This window comes from Arvicola amphibius, chromosome 12, assembly GCF_903992535.2.
Source record: "Arvicola amphibius chromosome 12, mArvAmp1.2, whole genome shotgun sequence".
NCBI lineage: Eukaryota > Metazoa > Chordata > Mammalia > Rodentia > Cricetidae > Arvicola > Arvicola amphibius.
The window spans coordinates 65,051,153-65,069,870 of record NC_052058.2 but is presented as its reverse complement, the minus strand read 5'-3'; the positions used below and the strand labels follow the sequence as shown (position 1 = coordinate 65,069,870).

At 44.9% G+C, this 18,718-nt stretch overlaps 1 protein-coding gene across 1 annotated transcript in view; it reads right to left on the bottom strand.

The window, feature by feature from the left end:
* Soat1 (sterol O-acyltransferase 1) overlaps window positions 1-11,177 on the bottom strand; it is a 54,548-nt gene extending 43,371 nt beyond the window's left edge. Inside the window, exons 1-2 of the mRNA XM_038349225.2 lie at window positions 11,040-11,177; window positions 4,219-4,332 (exon numbers count right to left, since the gene is read on the bottom strand). Coding sequence (XP_038205153.1) covers window positions 4,219-4,324 — 106 coding nt within the window. The 5' untranslated portion in view covers window positions 4,325-4,332; window positions 11,040-11,177. The remainder of the gene's footprint in view (window positions 1-4,218; window positions 4,333-11,039) is intronic.
* Between the last annotated feature and the right edge of the window lie 7,541 nt (window positions 11,178-18,718).

Below are 18,718 nucleotides of genomic sequence, written 5' to 3'. Positions count from 1 at the left end.
GCTTTAACATTTTTGCTATGAAGAGGTGAGATTAAGAGTCATTCCAAAGCCGTCACCATGCCCATAGGGGTTTGTGTCTATGGTTTTGTTTTTTGTGGGTTTTTGTTTGTTTGCTTGCTTTTCTTTTTGGGGGGACAAAGCTTCAGTTATCCGAGGCTAGCCTCAAACTTGCTACATAGATGAAATCAGGCTTGAACTCCCAGTTCTCCTGCCTCTACCTCTTTTGGCAATTGCACTCACACATGCACATACCCCCCCACACACAAATAAAACTTTTAGCACAATTAAAATTATCTGTAAAGGCTGCTGACAGAGAGAATATGCCCCTTGAAGAATAAGAATAAGAATGTTCACTCAGGGTGGTCACACACGACTTTAATCCCAGTGCGTGGAAGACAGAGGCAGGCAGGTCTATAGCTCTGCACAGAGTTCCAGGACAGCCAGGGCTCAGAGAACCACGCCTTGATAACCCATGAAAGGCTGCTCCAAGAGCACCAGGTCGCGCTTAGGAACAGAAGAGCCTTTCATAGATGTAAACGTGCAATTCTCTGGCATCTCAAGAAAAAGAATGTAAACTCCACAGGAAAGCAGGTCTGAACTCCCTGAGCAGCCTTTATGACCAGTGGTTTACTTATCAGATCGTAATCTACCCAAGGCACCTCAGGAAACCCTGTGATCGTGATCTCATTTACTGGAAAAGAGGAGGAAAAGTGCCTGAGAAACTCTCTGAAGGACCTCCGTGGCCACCAAGATCACAGATCAGGATATAAGATACTCCTGAGAAGCCCACCCCACCCTTAGGTCTGTACAACCCTCCCCCTGAGCAGCACTCTCTGAGTATTTGCTGAGACCCGGTCTCACTGTATAATCTTGGCTAGCCTCCCTGCCTCTGCCTCATACACATACAAGTATTTTGTTTTATGTATTTTATGTGTACGAATGTTTTATTTGTGCACTGTTCAAATATATCTGTGCACTATGAACATGTATGCCTGTGCACTGTGTCATGTGTGTGTCTGTGCACTGAGATGTTCCTGTGGAAGTCAGAAGAGTCAGATTCCCTAGAACTGGGGTTAGGATGGTCGAAAGGCATTATGTGGAGCTGGGACTAAATACAGGTCCTATGCAAGAGCAGGGAGCACTTTTAAGCACTAAGCCATCTCAGTCCCCCAACATTATTATCTTTGGAGTCACTATGGTTTCACAGAGATCTACCTGCTTCTGCCTCTTGAGTGCTAGGATTAAAGGCAGTGCCACTACGTGCCTGCGGTAAAGTGTAATGAAGTCCGGACCTCAACGTTCCTAACAGCAGCGGTATCTGACCACAAAGCCCAAGCGGTACCATCTCGCAGGCTCACACACTCACACCTCGGGGTACCATCTAGCGAGTTCTTCCACACTTCACACCTCAGGGGCCCCAGTAGGAGGTTCTGACTCAGTACTACTGAGTCAATCAAGCTACTGTACTGGATCATTTCTTCATTCAAGGAAGATTCTCATTCACACCCCAAATGAAATGTGCCACACTAAAAGCTGTGCCTCGAGACGATGGTGCACATGATCCCAACATTTGGGATGGAGAAGCAGGAGGAGCAAAAGTTCAAGGCCAACTTCAACCCAGCTTGGGCTACATGAGACCCTGTCTCAAGGAAAACTAATAAATGAATAAAAGCGGTATCTCAAACCTTAACCTGTATATGAACTACCAAGAATCCTATTAAAATTAAATTTTACTCAATGCATGTGAGGTGAAGCAGCAAGCTCCCTGGTTGGCCTGGCTATTCTGCCACACTGAAAGGCCTTTAAACCATCGCAATTCAAAGGTCACCATTTACTCATCCAGATTTCGCAAGCATTAACGTGGAGAAACGCTTTCTTTCCCATCAGCATTACCTTCACTAAGGAGGGTGCCACACATCTTAATTTAAGCGAAACAACACAATTTTGTAACAACTATATTAAAACCTAGAATGGTTCTAATTCAAGGATCTAGCTCAATAGAATGTTTGCCGAGCAAGCAAGAAGCCCTGCACGAGAACTGGGCAAGGTGCCGAATGTCTCTAAACCCCGCACTTGGGAAACGGAGCAAGACTACATAGAAAAGCCCTCTTGACAAAACAAAACAGCTTTTAAAAAACAAAATATAAAGAGAATAATAGTGTGTGATAATGCTGACAGAAAGTTTCAGTAATACCTTTTCTGTCTCTAAGAAGTATTAACATTAGAAAAAAAATAAATGGAAACCTAATTCGTGGGAACCCAGGCAGAGGACAGACTATGACCATGACCATGAATGCCAGGGAAGAAGACTGCTTCGGTCTGTGCTGGCTCATCCTCCTCTGTGTAGACTTCACTCTTTGCAGCACATTAGACCTCGACCAAGTGCAATATATAGGCAATAAATAGCTGGGCCTGTCAATAAACCTCATTACACCAACTAAACAGCCTCATTCACAGTCCTGGTGCGATCTGGCTGCCGATACTTGCAATTAAAGTACAAAAGGCTAAATAAAGAGAGAGAGCCTCTTTATGAAAAGAAGTCTGAGGATGCCAAAGACAACCTGTTCTCCAGAAGTCCCTCCCCTATTTGTTAAACAAACCTGTCTCGAGTTTCAAATCCCTGCAAAAGCAAAACTAAACAAATGTCACTGCAAAAAATAAACATCCCGATGCAATAGATGACGTCACGAGGGCAGCTTCTCTGTATCCACCATTCTTAACCACACACCTCAACCTTAACAAGCACTGCATTATACTCTTTAGGCACTAAGCAAATAATAAATGCCCTAATCTCCCTCTCTCCCAAGGTTTAGACGTCAGTTCAGACCCTGCTCCTTACTCAAATTTTGTTCATTCTATTGTAAGAATAATTAGTCACTGGGCAGTGGTGGCGCACGCCTTAATCCCAGGACTCGGGAGGCAGAAACAGGTGGCCTCTGTGAGTTCGAGCCTGGTCTACAGAGTGAGTTCCAGGACAGGCTCTAAAGGTACAGAGAAACCCTGTCTTGAAAAACAAACAAAACAAAACAAAAATTAGCAACTTTGAGATTATACTTATTTATAGTAATTCATTATGTGGGGTTTTTGTTTGTTTTGTCTTTTTGGGTTTTGTTGTTGTTGTTGTTATGCTGGGAACAAACCCAGGGTCTCAGTGAATTACACCCCCGACTATTCATGATTTTGAGGGCTCTACCTTCACTTAACTCTAAGCTCCATAAATGAGAACACATGTATTGAACATGTATTGATCACTACTATAACCAAAGGTCCATCAGGACATTTCCATAATTACTGGTAGGCTATGCTGGCTGAATGAATGAATAATATCTAAAACACAGTAGAAATGTTTGTTGAATTAATTTTTATGTATTTACTTTTATGTGTACGGCTGTGTACTGGCTGGTTTTGTGTGTCAACTTGACACAAGCTAGAGTCATCAGAGAAAGGAGCCTCAGATGAGGAAATGCCTCCATGAGATCCAGCTATAAGGTATTTTCTCATTTAGTGATCAATTGGGGAGGGCCCCGCCCATGGTGGGTGGTGCCATCCCTGGGCTGCTGGTCCTGGGTTCTATAAGAAACAGGCTAAGCAAGCCAAGAAAACAAGGCAGTAAGCAGCACTCCTCCATGGCCTCTGTATCAGAGCCCGCCTCCAGGATCCTGCCCTGTTTGAGTTCCAGCCCTGACTTCTTTCAGTGATGAACAGCAATGCTGAAGAAAAGCAAATAAACTTCTTCCTCCCCAACTTGCTTTTTGGTCATGGTGTTTTCTCACAGCAATGGAAACCTAGGATGTTTTGTCTGCATGTATGTCGTGTGCCCTGTGTGTGCAAAGGCAGCAGGGTCCCTGGAACGGGAGTTCAGAACCACCTCACCAGTTAGCACTAAATTAATATGAACTTACCACCTGATCTATAAAACCACCAGTACACATTTGTAGTAAAAAATTGCAAGAAATGCCCTGGAATAGTGAGCTTGTTTTCTTTCTTTCTTTCTTTTTTTTTTTTTTTTTTTTTGGTTTTTCGAGTCAGGGTTTCTCTGTAGCTTTTTTAGAGCCTGTCCTGGAACTAGCTCTTGTAGACCAGGCTGGTCTCGAACTCAGAGATCCGCCTGCCTTTGCCTCCTGAATGCTGGGATTAAAGGCGTGCGCCACCACCACCTGGCTTCAGTGAGCTTGTTTTCTAGTTCATTAATTTACCTCAGAAAATTAAAAACCTCACCATTTCTCTGGGTTTCCAAGAGATTTCTCTGGGCTTCATCTTGCTCGGGATTTTCACCAGATTTTAGCAGCCGGTTTCTTAGTGACATCTTTTCTTCTCCCACCATCGAGCTGCCTAGGAAAAAAGGACCAGGAATAAAGACACTGAATGCTGGTAAGCCACAGGCATGTGGCCATACACAGATTACTAGAAATGGGTTAAATTAAGATGTAAGAGTTAGCCAGCCGGGCGGTGGTGGCGCACGCTTTTAATCCCTGCACTCGGGAGGCAGAGGCAGGCGGATCTCTGTGAGTTCAAGGCCAGCCTGGTCTACAAGAGCTAGTTCCAGGCCAGGCTCTAAAAAAGCTGCAGAGAAACCCTGTCTCGAAAAAAAAAAAAAAAAAGAGTTAGCCAATAAGATGCTAGAGCTGCTGGGTCAAGCAGTGATTTAATTAATACAGTTTCTGTGTGATTATTCCAGGACTAAGTGACCAGAAACCAACAACCGACTCTCCTACGCCCTGGTAAATGAACCAAAGCTGTACAGCGAAGAGCTGAGTCAGAGTCACAGCTACTTGCTATGCTGTAACGGGGTCACATGCCTTTCTCAGTGATGACTGACAAAATGAAGAGAAATCGACTCACACCTGATAGAATAAATGAGTAATAGAATAAAAATAGAATGATATTATAATATCATGATAGAATAAAAAGAAAAACTTCAGATACCCGAAAAGGCCAAGACAGGCCCTCACCACACAATCTAGGCAAAATTTAAGCTGAAAATAAAGCTGGGAGTTGGGAGCCTGTGGGTAAAGTGTATCCTTGTGCAAGTTCGGATCCCCTGCACTCATATCAAAAACCAGGTATAGGGGCTGGAGAGATGGCTCAGTGATTAAGAGCATTGCCTGCTCTTCCAAAGGTCCTGAGTTCAATTCCCAGCAACCACATGGTGGCTCACAACCATCTGTAATGAGGTCTGGTGCCCTCTTCTGGCCTTCAGGCATATATGCAGACAGAATATTGCACACATAATAAACAAACAAACAACAACAACAAAAGCCAGGTATGGGGCTGAGGAGATGGCTAGGCAGCAGAGAGGGCTGACTGCTCTTGTGGAGGGCCTGGGTTCAGTTCACAGCACCTACAAGATGGCTCACGACCATCCCTAACTTTGGCTCCAAGAGATCTAATGTCCTCTTCTGACTCGTGGGCATGAAGAACTCATATGATGCACACACATTCATGCAGGCAAATCACTCACACATAAAACAGAACGAATAAATTTAAATCTAAAAATACACACACACACACACACACACACATATGCACATGTGCAAAGGAGAAACTTAGAAGCCCTTTGGTCTGGGCTACCGACAAAGATTTAAAAGTCATCTATGTGAAATCTGAGAGGAAACCACCGAGCATCGAATTATCCCGCAGAAATAATCAGAGCAGTGGTAAGTGGGAGTGAATGCTGAGGATTTCTTTGAAGGAAGTAGAAATCAGAAATAAAAAGAGCACTGGCATAGCAAAGGGAGTTTTACAAGGGGCGATGTGGGTCTCAAAACAGACATGCAGGCGGGTGTGATGGCGCATCCCTTTAACCCCAGCACTTGGGACAAACCTCTGCGAGTCCTCCATAGTGAGTTCCAGGCCAGGCGGGGCTATAAAGTGAGACCCTGTCTAAAAATATAAACTAAAATAAAATCAAGACCTCTTAGGGCTGGGACAATGACTCAATGGCTAAAAGCACTTGCTGGTCTTGCAGAAGACCCAAGTTCAGTTCCCAGCACCCACAATGAGTGGGCAGCTCCCAAACTCCTGCAACAATCCCTTCTGCCCTTCAAAGGAGCCTTCCCTACACCCGTGTGCACACTCACACAAAGAAAGATATGCATACACATATATACAATGTTTTTAAAAACTTGAGGTGATCTCTCTCACACACACACATGCGTGCGTATGCATTTAAAATAAAGGACAGTAAAATAATAGCTGGGCGGTGGTGGCGCACGCCTTTAATCCCAGCACTTGGGAGGCAGAGGCAAGCAGATCTCTGTGACTTTGAGGCCAGCCTGCTCTACAAAGCAAGTGCCAGGGCAGGCTCCAAAGGTACAGAGGAACCCTGTCTCAAACCCTTTCTCCCCGGCAAAAAAAAAAAAAGGTAAAATAAACAAATTAAAAAATAAGTGTCAGGGCTGGAGAGGTAGATGCCTCAGTAGTTAAAGAGCACTTACTACTCTTGCTGAGACTTAAGGTTCAATTTCCAACACCCTCATGGTAGCTCACAACATCTGTAACTCCCGTTCCAGAGGATCTGATGCCTTCTTCTGGCCTCTATAGGCAAAACACCCATACATATAAAAAATTATTAAAACCAAATGCCAGATTAAAGTTTATTCCTCAAAACATAAGTATCCCAGTGCAATGCTTATCAATGCTAGAAAAAAACAGCTATTTTTTAATGCTTATGCTTTATATGTACAAAATATGTGGGGGATGAGAGGGAGTGGGGGGAGTGGAGTATCTCACTGTGTAGATCTGGTTGGCCTAGAATTTGCAGAGATCCTTCTGCCTCTGCCGCCAGAGTGCTCTGATTTTGAGTACGCACCCCTCTCTAGTCTTTCTGTTTTCTCTTTTCTTCTCCCTCTCAAATCACACTTGTTAAAAAGGAAGATTGGGATCTCAGAGTGAACTTCAAAGGCAGTTCATCTGTCTAGCACATGGGAGGCCCTCCGTTCAGTCCCCAACACAAAAAGCAAAAAAGTAATGTTCTCAAAGAAGGATTTGCTATTTACCTTGAGGAAGACAAACTCAGAACCAAAGAGAAGGATGTGTTAAAGAAAAGCAGGTTCAGCGGCAGTGCCAACAATGAGCTCATAGACAAAGCCATGGGGCCTGAAGACTCACATGACACGTGTTTATTGGTAAAATAAATGAAGGAAGAGATAAGGAAGATCAGATAAGCTTACAAATGACTAGAGAAGTCTTTGAGGTGTGGCTCATGGGTAGAAGGTGGCCAGTCACAGACCCCAAGTGAGTATGCTAATTCAGAAAGGCTAGGAATGGCATTATGCAATTATGCCATTATGTATTATGCAAAGAGAGAATAGATAAGCCCAACATTAGGGGCCTGTCGGCCAGCCAAGGTTTTTTATAAAGGCCAGCTGAACACACAAGTCAGCACTGAAGATAGGGATCTGAGACACGTCAGTGCACACCGTCAGTGCACACCGACAGCTGAGGCTAAGCACAAGTTCAGGACACTTCCCAGGCAGGTCAGCCAGGAACTAGGCAGGCTACTGTTTACATAGCTCTTATCTAACATGCTAAGCAGTAAATACTAACAACCTTATAGATGGTTAAGTATTATGAAGCATTTAAAAAGTTAACAGCAAAAAGACAAAATGCAAAGAGATTAAAGGAGAACAAGGAGCAAAGAATGCTGTCGGTGGTGGGGTCAGGGTAGGGGGTAGGAGGATTCAGAGGGAGTCTCTGGGGTCAAGATCACAGAAAATTGAAAATTCAAGTAGAGTACAAACACAAAAGGAAGGGTGGTGTGTGACTTTTTTTTAAGCAAGGTTTTGTTTTGTTTTACACACACACACATACACACACACACACACACACACACACACACATAATATACATAGTCAGGTAGTAGTGGTGGTGCATGCCTTTAATCCCCAGGAGGCAGAGGCAGGCGGATCGCTGTGAGTTCGAGACCAGCCTGGTCTCAAGAGCTAGTTCCAGGACAGGCTCCAAAGCTACACAAAGAAACCCTGTCTCGAAAAGCCGAAGGAAGGAAGGAAGGAAGGAAGGAAGGAAGGAAGGAAGGAAGGAAGGAGGGAAGGAGGGAGGGAGGGAGGGAGGGAGGGAGGGAGGGAGGGAAGGAGGGAGGAGGGAGGGAGGGAGATAATACATATCTATATTAAAGGTTATTTAAAAAGAGGGTGGAACTTGTGACTGCTATTTCACAATGTGGAGATGTGCTAATAGTGAGTAATTTTTCACTAACTACGTATACAGTTGGTTCCACTAAGGCAAGTGTATGGGAGTAGGTTGCAGAATGTGTTGAGGAACTGAAAACAGAACATGGGACGGTTCTCACAAGAGGTCCAGCAGCGAAGGAAAACAAGCACCCTCCACAGTGCTGGGCACCAAAGGAGGTGCGCCACCAGCTCACTAAGCATTTACATTCCTTATTTACTGTTGGTGTGTTCTGCTTGTTTGGGGTTTTGTTTGTTGTTTGTTTTATTTATTTATTTATTTTTGAGATACGGTCTCACTATGTAGCCCTGGCTAACCAAACTCCAATCTGCCTGCCTCTCTGCCCCAAAGTACTAGGCCTGAGTCACCACAAACATTTCCCCACTGCAAAGATGTATTAGATTGTGTGGTGGAACTATCTTCCTTTTAGGTGACAAAGTTGACCAGTGGGGCTGGCAGGATAGCTGAGTGGATAAAAATGCCTGTGTGCTGCCTGGCAGCCCAAGCTGAATCCCTGGACGCCACATAAAGGTAAGAGAAAACTAACTACAGCAAGCAGCCCTCTGGCCCCCTACTCACTACTACAGTGGTGTGTGCATATATGTGCGCACAGCCGCACACTAGCAATAAAATGTAACACTGATTAGACAAGAGAGTAAGAAACCAATCTGTACAGGGAAGTTATGTAATGTTCTGCAATAAGAAAGTAAATAAAAGGAATTAGAGAAACAAATGATTCATGGCCCAAAGAAATGTCAACTTTAGCTTGCCTCCAGTGTTCTCATTAACAAAGATTTCAAAAGAAACTGTATCACAAATAAACACTAGGTACCTCTTACAGGTGAATAACTCCTCCATCACCCAGGAGAAGAGAGAAACCATTGTGGATAGAATTTATAATCCAACCCCGGATACAATGGTATACACCTAAAATCCTAGCATTTGAGAGGCTGAAGCAGGAGAACCCAGGAGTTTAAGATCATTCTCAGCTACACAGCATCAGGCCAGCCTGGGCAATAGGGCCAGCCTGGGCTACAGAAGATCCTATCAATAGAAAGAAGGGAGGGAGAAAAGGAGGGGGGAAAATTAACAACCCAAAGCATAATGTCTTCATCTTCTTCCCTCCAAAAACAGTTTGCCCTACCCTACAACTTTTTCATGTAACTATCAGAGCTGGGTCAATTAACCAGACAGAACAGAAGAACTGAACAAATTTTATTTACATCTGAGTTTGTTTATTGATTTTGGTTTTTCAAGACAGGGTTTCTCAACCTCCTGAGTGCTTGTGCATCACCACTGCCCAGCTCATCTGAGTTTTAATTACTAATGATTAAATATAACTAATTATCCAATGTGGGGGAAAAAAATCTTAAACCGGATGGTCGTGGCGCACACATTTAATCTCAGGCAGAGGCAGGCAAATCTCTGTGAGTTCAAGGCCAGCCTGGTCTACAAGAGCTAGTTCCAGGACAGGCTCCATAGCTACAGAGAAACCCTGTCTCGAAAAAAAAAAAAAAAAAAAAAAAAAAAAACCTTAAGCCTCCTGTCTGACAACTGTAACGTCCATAAGAAAGAGTCACTGTCCCTAGTTAATGTTTTCTCAAAGTTCCTTCTTCAGCCCTCCAACTCTAGTTCTATTCATGACCAGACCAGACCCTACCCTGAGAAGACAGAGAGAGTCCAGCCTCATGAAATCCACTAGAAAACAAAGCGTCTCCTTACAAACATGATTAACTAACTGCTGGTAAGGAGACTTACAGAGTGCTAGCAGGCTTCTACTGATGAGTGGCTCCCACAGGGAAGTGATCTTTGGTTTGAGGAATGTTTAATGGTGGGAGAAGGAGAAGGGAAAGAGCAGAAGGCCTGGGGGAAATGCTCCAGGAGATAAGAGGAAGCTTTCTGGGGACAAGAAAGGAAGCTGGAACCTGGAGAACCCACCAGGCTTGAAGGCGGCAGGAGCTCAGGCACTCAGCACCTTGGCTGGGTCCTAAGGGAACGTGAAACCCCTGACCAGTTCCAAGCACGTGACACACTAAGCCGTGTGCTTCTCCACGTTTACCCTGCCCCTGCTTACCCTTCCCAGCATCAGAGCTCTCTTTGCAATCCCCACTCCCGCAGCCTGAGCTGGCTTTTAACAAATCATTTCTATTTCCCACTTGAAAGCAAACGAGAGAAAAAAAATATTCAAGTTGGATTCTGCATTAACGAAGAAGACAAGTAGTTTGAAGTGAAAGAGTAGAAACTACTTAAATATTACAGTGACCAACGACTTTTATAGAAAATGCAGAGCAGGGATCTTATTGTAATTTCTCACAAATAATCCCTAAATTTATATATCCCTTAAGCTACATGCCTATTAACACTTAAGATCAAAAACAAACTTAACAACTCCCTCCTGCTACTTAAAAACAGAACACGAGCTTGACTAAAGGTTTTGGCGCCCCGGCCCACAGTCTGAAGTCTGGTAGTGCCATCTTTCCCTTCACACACATCTCCCCCGCCCACATCAGGAAAAAACTGACTTCCTGAGCGCAATTTTTGGTGTCGCTTTTCAAAGAATGAGATGACTTCTAATTCTCAACTTTCTTTACTACTGACTGACTTGCGAGACACCACATGATTCGGGGGACATCGAAACCATCACTGATATTGAAAATGCTGTTGGTCATCCGGATGGCTACGGGTAACTTTCCCGCCCTCCCCCCAGCGACAGGCAGCGTCGCGGCGGGACAGTCCGGCCCAGGCCAGGCCCGCAGAGCCGGAACGTCGCCGCCACCGAAGTCCCCTTCCTCTCGGGCTCAGGGTGGACCTGGACAGCAAAGGAGGAGGGGAGCGGAAGCTTGGGGTACCTGCGGCTCGAGGGCAGCTGCGGCGGTCGGGACGGTAGGTCAGCCGCGGGAGGGTCGCTGCGGAACGATGTCGCTACGCGGGTCCGCAACGCCGCCAGCCGGGCTGTGGAGGAAGATAAAGAGCCGGCACCCACCCCCGTTCTCCGCCCCAACCTCCCAGCCTGCGGCTGCGTCACGCGCATCGCCCCGAGCTCCTGGATGCCATTGGTGGTCCTGCGGCGCCGGGCAACGCCCACTGCCACGCCCCCTCCCCGGCGCTTGGGTACCCGCGGCGCTTCTCCAGCCACCTGGTCTGGGGCTCTTTTGCAACCCTCCTCCAGTGTGGCTGCTAGGGGATCGACTCAACTTCCTGAGTCCGAAAAGCAGACTGCGTGGTAGCGTGGGACGACGGCTGCCCGGCGCTAACGGGGCTCTTGAAACTGACCGTTAAGGAAGAAGAAACAGTGGCCGAAATCCTATCTTAAGTCGCTTTGTGGTGTAAATTATACTTGACTGAGTCTGTCCTTCAGTAACACACAAACTACAAAAGACAGAAATGAGTCACTTGAAGTAATGAGACAATCAAGTAATTTAAAAAACATCCTTGGGGCTAAATAATAATAAAAAATGATACGGATAGAGGTAGGACAGAGATAAAACAGTTTATGCCTTCTCAAAAGCAAAGATATGGGTGAATTTAGGGTAAAGGCAGGTGAAAAAGAAAGCTAAAAGAAACAGACTGAAGAGTCCCTTCCCTGAAACGAAGTCAGATAAACTGGCTTCACTAATCAGTCAGTCCGTACTCAGTCCTGTTGACCATTCCTCTCCGGGTCAGATGCTCTGAACAAAAGATGTCTGACCCTTACAAGAATTGCCTGCTCTGTAGACCTTTCCAGCAAGGAGCTCCCCTGCTGGCCCGAGCAGACAGCTCTGCTCACCTTAGAGCTGAGCTCCTCTGGGACAACCGTGATTAATGCTTTTGTCAATGGTTGACTGATAGCATTTGAAAGGGCTAGGCTGCCTGTGAGTCCTCCTCCTGTCCCACCAGTTAGGACATTAGGGAGTTCACTTCTGTTGGGACTCTTTTACACACCAGAGAAGACACTTGCCTTTTCGGTGTTTCAGTTATTTCGTTTTTTAAAAAAACTGAGCTGTGTAACATGCTTCTGGGTGTGGTGGTGCACATCTTTGATCCCAGCACCTAGGAGGCAGAGGCTGGCAGATCTCCCAGATCTCTGAGAGTTGGAGGCCAGCCTGGTGTCTGTTCCAGTACAGCCAGGACTCTGTAAAGAAACCCAGTCTCAAAGAAAAAAAAAAAAGTAGAAGTAGCCAGCCTGGTCTACAGAGTGAGTTCCAGAATAGCCAAGGCTACATAGAGAAACCCTATCTCAAAAAACAAAGAAAGAAGGAAAGAAAGAAAGAAAGAAAGAAAGAAAGAAAGAAAGAAAGAAAGGAAGGAAGGAAGGAAGGAAGGAAGGAAGACGGACAGACTGTGGTCCTTTGATGCAGCTGTTGCAATTTCAAGTGTGTGTTTCTAGTGGAGAAGAAAAATAATGAGACAATTGGAAGCGGTGCTAAATGTTAGGAGAAAATACAGAATAGTTGGGGCTGGAGAGATGACTTAATGATTAAAAGCACTGGCTGCTCTCCCAGAGGACCTGGGGTTCAATTCCTAGCACCCACACGGCCGCTCACAACTGTAACTCCAGTTCCAATGAATTTGATGCCTTTATACCAAATACACATAAAATAAATATTTTCTTAAAATACAGAGTGGTCAGGGAATGAAGTAAAATAATGTCAGAAGTAATTTGAAAGTTTGAAAGGTTTCCTGAGTTTTCACTAAAAAATACAGAGAATTTGAGCACATAAACTACATTCAATTATTCAATCAACTCCTTTTTTTAACCCCCCCCCCCTCTCTTTGAGACAGGGTTTCTCTATGTAACAGTCCTAGCTGTCCTGGAATTAGCTCTTCTAGACCAGGCTGGTCTCAAACTCACAGAGATCTATCTGCCTGCCTCTGCCTCCCAAGTGCTGAGATTAAAGGCATGTGTCACCACCGCCCGGCAACCACACTTAACTTTTGTAAAGACAAAGGCAAGGGTGACTTTTCTGAGGTGATCTGAATTAAGACTTAAATAAGGAAGAAAAATTAGTCATGCCAGCCAACAACTTTGGCTAGTTTGAGGAGCAGGAGGTTGAAGCACACTTGAGGGGAGGGGAATGACAGGGGTTTAAACATTGAGCAAAAGCCCAATCCCGTGGTTTGGATTCTTATTCATAAGAGCAAAGGAAAGAAGGTTTGGGTTTTTGGGGGGAAGGGAGTGAGGAGTTGAGTCATGCTCTCACTATATAGCCCTGGCTGTCCTCTCAGTAATCTGTCTGCCTTAGCTGGTATTGAAGGCCTGTGCCACCATGCCCAGCCTGGTTTTGTTGCCGCCTTCTTTATTCATTTGTGTGTGTTTCTTGTTTTCATCTAGGGTTTTTATAGAGAATGATCTCTGAAGACTAGCAGAGATGGAACAAAGAGAAACAAGGTAACAAAAAAGTTCTTGGGTAAGTATGTGGTAGACCATAGTTCTCTGGATTGGGGTAGTTGCTGTGGATAGAAGATGAAAGAGTTCAGAGTACTTCCCTGGGGTGCAGATGTGAAGAAAGGTAGGCATGAGGTAACTCCAGGTCATTTCCTTGAGTAACCAGGAGGGTGGCGATATCATCTAGTGCAAAGGTGACTAGAGAAACTCCAAAGCCTCTGACCAGAACCCAGGTGTCTGTCTCCCAAAACTGGCTTGTAAAATCTCACATCACCTAATCCTGAGAACAAGGCTTAGTTAAATGTTGCTAATTTCGTCATATTCCAAAAAGGATTTACAGAAAGTAGCCAGCTGCAAGGGACATGAAGTTGTTTGAGATTGTCTATTGATAACATAGCTCACTAAGCCATTGAGAACAGGGGGACAGAGGTTACAATAAAAAGAAGTTTAAGAAAGTGCCTACCTAATAGGGTCATTATATTTAATAAGTCTTTGTTTTCAAAGTCTTCCGCAGAGACCTTGGCAGCCAATGTCCCTGCCACTGTTCTTCCGGATGTAGTAGGATCAGGTGGACTGGAGTAGATGGGAGGGAGAATTGGAAAGGAGGCATTCCAAGCCCACCTTTCTAAGTAGCAGGGTAGTAGTCAGGGAAAGGAAGAGGAATTTTCAAAATAAAAGGAGAACAAGATCCAAACCCTTACGACAAAAAAGAACCAGACCCATGAAAACAGGGGTAGCAGCCTATCCTTAACTATGGGGCACTTCCTGAAGAGCACCAAGAGCCAGTGTGTCTGAGACATTCTGATTCAGACTCTCAGAGACAGTGGGGAGCCAGTGACAGATGCTAAGTAGGAGGGACTCGTGATTTAGAAGAACTTACTGGACAGAGATGCAGCTGGAGGTGGGTGATGTGTAATACAGGTAAGATGATGAAGAGCCAGTTTAGGCAATAGCCAAGTGGGATAGAATGAATGAGGTGAGAGATGAATGGGGGGAAGGGCTGGGGACGCAGCTCAGTCAGTAGCCTGATTGCCCGGTGTACGAAAAGCCCCAGGTTTGATCCCCAGCACCACATCAATCACCCAGTCATGACAGTGTGCGTGCAGCATCCCAGTACTGAAGCTATCCCTGCAACATCATAACTTTGAGACTAGCCTGTGCTCTGTGAGACCCTGCCTCTAAGAAAGGGGGAGTTGATATTTGGAAGATGTTTTAAAAAACAGAATAAAATAGTATTTGGGTTTGTGGGAGCTAATTCAAAATTTGACTTAGAAAGCAGGGTGGTGGGAATTCATGCTGGCAGAGGTAAGAATATACATCCTGGAGAGGAGCAAGAATAAGTTTACTTGGGTTAATGGTTTTTTTTTTTTTTTTTTTTTTTGGTTTTTCGAGACAGGGTTTCCCTGTAGTTTCTAGAGCCTGTCCTGGAGCTAGCTCTTGTAGACCAGGCTGGCCTCGAACTCAGAGATCCGCCTGCCTCTGCCTCCTGAGTGCTGGGATTAAAGGCGTGCGCTACCACCGCCCGGCCTGCTCGGGTTAATGTTTAAGCCACATTACTCCACTCCTGCTAAGACCTGAAGGAACTGAACAAGAGGAAATCAAAATAGCCTTCATGGGTTTTTTTTGGTTTTTGGTTTTTGGTTTTTGGTTTTTCGAGACAGTGTTTCTCTGTTTCTCTGTAGCTTTGGAGCCTGTCCTGGAACTAGCTCTTGTAGACCAGGCTGGTCTCGAACTCACAGAGATCCGCCTGCCTCTGCCTCCTGAGTGCTGGGATTAAAGGCGTGCACCACCACCGCCCGGCAGCCTTCATGTTTTCTCTGCTTATATCAACAAGGTCTACTTGCAGACAGACAATAAAATCAAATAAAAAAAAAAGTACAGAGGTTGAGGTTGGGATTTGGCTCAAGAGAGGGCTTGTAAACTCAAGGCCCTAGGTTCAATCCCCAGCACCAGAAAAAAAAGAAAAGAAAAAGAAAAGAAAGTACAAATAGCTGGGTGGTGGTGGCACATGTCTTTAATCCCAACACTCAGAAGGCAGAGACGGGTGGATCTCTGTGAGTTTGAGACCAGCCTGGTCTACAGAGTTCAAGGACAGACACTAAAGCTACACAGAGGAACACTGTCTTAAACAACAACAACATTAAAAAAAAGTACAAATATAAAAGTTAGTTGACATTTTAATTAGAGAAGCAACCAATTTTCTTTTTTGTTTTTTCGAGACAGGGTTTCTCTGTAGCTTCGGAGCCTCTCCGGGAACTAGCTCTCATAGACCAGGTTGGCCTTGAACTCGCGAAGATCCGCCTGCCTCTACCTCCCAAGTGCTGGCATTAAAGGCGTGCACCACCACTGCCCAGCGATGACGTGAAGGAAGAGAGCAATGGCTTGCACCTAGACTCTGAGACCTTTTGCCAGAATGTGCTAAGTTTTACAGAAAAGCCAAAAAAAAGAAAAAAGAAATAGGACTTTAAAAATATGTGAACATTAACAGGGCACTTTGATGCATGCCTTCAATCCTGGTGCTCAGGAGGTAGAGGCAGGTGGTTCAAGGCTATCCTGGTGTGCATAGAGAATTCCTCGCCAGCAAGACAAAATAACAGCAACAAAAAAGTTAAAGATCTTAGTTCTTCAGAGGAGCACATCTCCCTAAATGATACAAAATGGAAAGTCGATCGTTATCCCAACCTCGGCCTGTCACCACTGGTACTGAGGCATACAGAAAAGATACTCATTAAGAGAGAGGCAAGTGTCAGGTGTGATGGCACACACCTTTAATCCCAGTACTCAGAAGCGTGAAGGAGGAGGACTACCATAAATCTGAGGCCAGACTGGACTTCCCAATGAGTTCCAGACCAGCCCAGACTAGAGTGAGAACCAATCTCCAAATAACCAAAACAGAAAAACAAAGCGAGACAGCCGAGTACACCAAAATGTAGATATACACTCCACTGCTTGAAAACTCCTGGAGGGCTGCAGTCTACCTTGTTTATGTTTTCTGAAAGCACCTAACACAATACCTATGTGTCACACACTAAATATATTAAATGAATTAGTGAACTGGGTGTGGCGGCTCACACCCCTAATGCCAACACTCTGGAGGCTGAGCTAGAAGTCCAGAGTGGACAACAGAGTTCATTTCAGCTTAGCCTGTAATGAATTTTCATTCAACAAAAAAAAAAAAATGAATACAAGTAAAAATTAAGTCATTAAATTATTTCACTTTAAAAATAAAAATAAATCTTTTTAAAGAATTAATGCCACCAACTGAAGGCGTTAGGGCCTGGAGTGCAGGTCAAACGTGACTCCCTGCCTTCCTCCCCTCTCTGGTGACTCAGTCGTCTTGGGAGGTGTGTGTCACTTGTTTTCTGCCAAGAGATGCTTTAACAAACAAGGCAAAGAATCATCGATATCGAGCCAGGCACTTAATCCCAGCACTCGGAAGGGAAAGGCAGGTGAATCGCTGAGTTCAAAGCTAGCCTTGTCTACAGACCAAGTTTCAGGACAAGAGGGCTGTTACACAGAGAAACATGCTACCCCCCCCCCCACACACACACACAAAGAATAATCAATCTCAACCACCTTAACACTATGGATGTTCTTGAATTTAGATAGCAAAGTATACTCTAGGCATCTTTATAGACATAATGGAAGTTGAAGAGATCTACATGCATGAGGAAAAATATCAAGAGTTCCTGAACCTTCCGCGAGGGTGAGGGTGGCCTTCTGACTACCCACGGACAAATGATAGAGCTGCCACACCACAAACCCAGTTCATCCTCTCTGATGCCATCTCTAAGGTGGCTTCCCTCAATCTCTTTCTCCAAAGAGCTGGAAAGATGTCTTCTGAACTAAGAAAGACTTGCTAGGGCCAACAATTTTAAGTTTGCCACATAAGACATTAGCTATAGGTTACAAAACAAAATATGTCCTTAAGATACCAGCACTGAGAGAAGTTGAGATGAATAGCACGTCAGGTGACAATGATGGGACAGTTCATTATTTGAAGCAATGTACCACTCTTGAGGGGGATTTTGATGGGGAGGGGGCTATACACTTGAGGAGGAAGGGGACTATGGGATGCCTCTGAATTCTGCTTAGCTTTCCTATAAGCCTAAATCTTTGCTTATGCTTGGGGCTGCGGAGATGGTGCAAGACAATTCTGTATTCTGTCAATTATGTTTAAAATAAACACTGATTGGCCAGTAGCCAGGCGGGAAGTATAAGCAGGACAACCAGACAGGAAGTAGAGGTGGGACAATGAGAACAGGAATATTCTGGGAAGAAGGAAGCTTTTTCCTCAGTCCTGTCCAGACACCGAAGAAGCAGGATGTGACCTGCCCTGCCAAAAAAGGTACTGAATCATGTTGCTAACATATACTAGAATAATGGGCTAATATAAGTTATAAGAGTTAATAAAAAGCCTGAGCTAATGGGTCAATCAGTTTATAACTTATGTAGACTCTTTATGTGTGATTTTCTTTGGACCTAAATGGCTGTGGGACCTGGTGGGAGGCCAGAAACTCAGACAACTGCAGGAACTGGGCAGAACGAGGACTGGGCAGGACAGAAACCCCAACAAGCAGGCCCTCGTGTTACACGGAGATGCTTCCATTGTGAAGCATAGGTACTGCTCTTCAGAACTCCAGAGTTTATTTCCTGGCACTAGTGTTAAGTGGCTCATAGCACCTGAAATTCCAGCTCTTGGGGAACTAATGTCCTCTGACCTCTGTGGATGCTTGCTCTGTGATATCTTGCCTGTACAAATAAAGCTAACTGGAAGATCAGAGGGCGGAGTTAGGCACTAGCTAACCATAGAGGTCTGGGGTTCTGTGCAAACAGGAAATGATATGGCTGGGCAGAGAGAGGAAGTGATAAGGTGGGAGGAGAGAGGAGATCACTCTCTTTCCAGCTGGGAAGTTGAGTGGTAAGGTAGCTGTGGTTTTGCTCCTTCGTCTCTATAATCTCTCAGTATTTTCCCCTGTATCTGACTCTGGGCTTTTATTATTTTATTAAGACCTATTAGAACTCAAGCTACACATACTCACACACGGGCACATATGGACATATGGCGCACACCTATAATTCCAGAACTCGGGAGGCAGAGACAGCCAGGTTTCTGTGAGTCTGAAGCCAGCCCGGTCTACATAGTGAGTTCCAGGACAGACA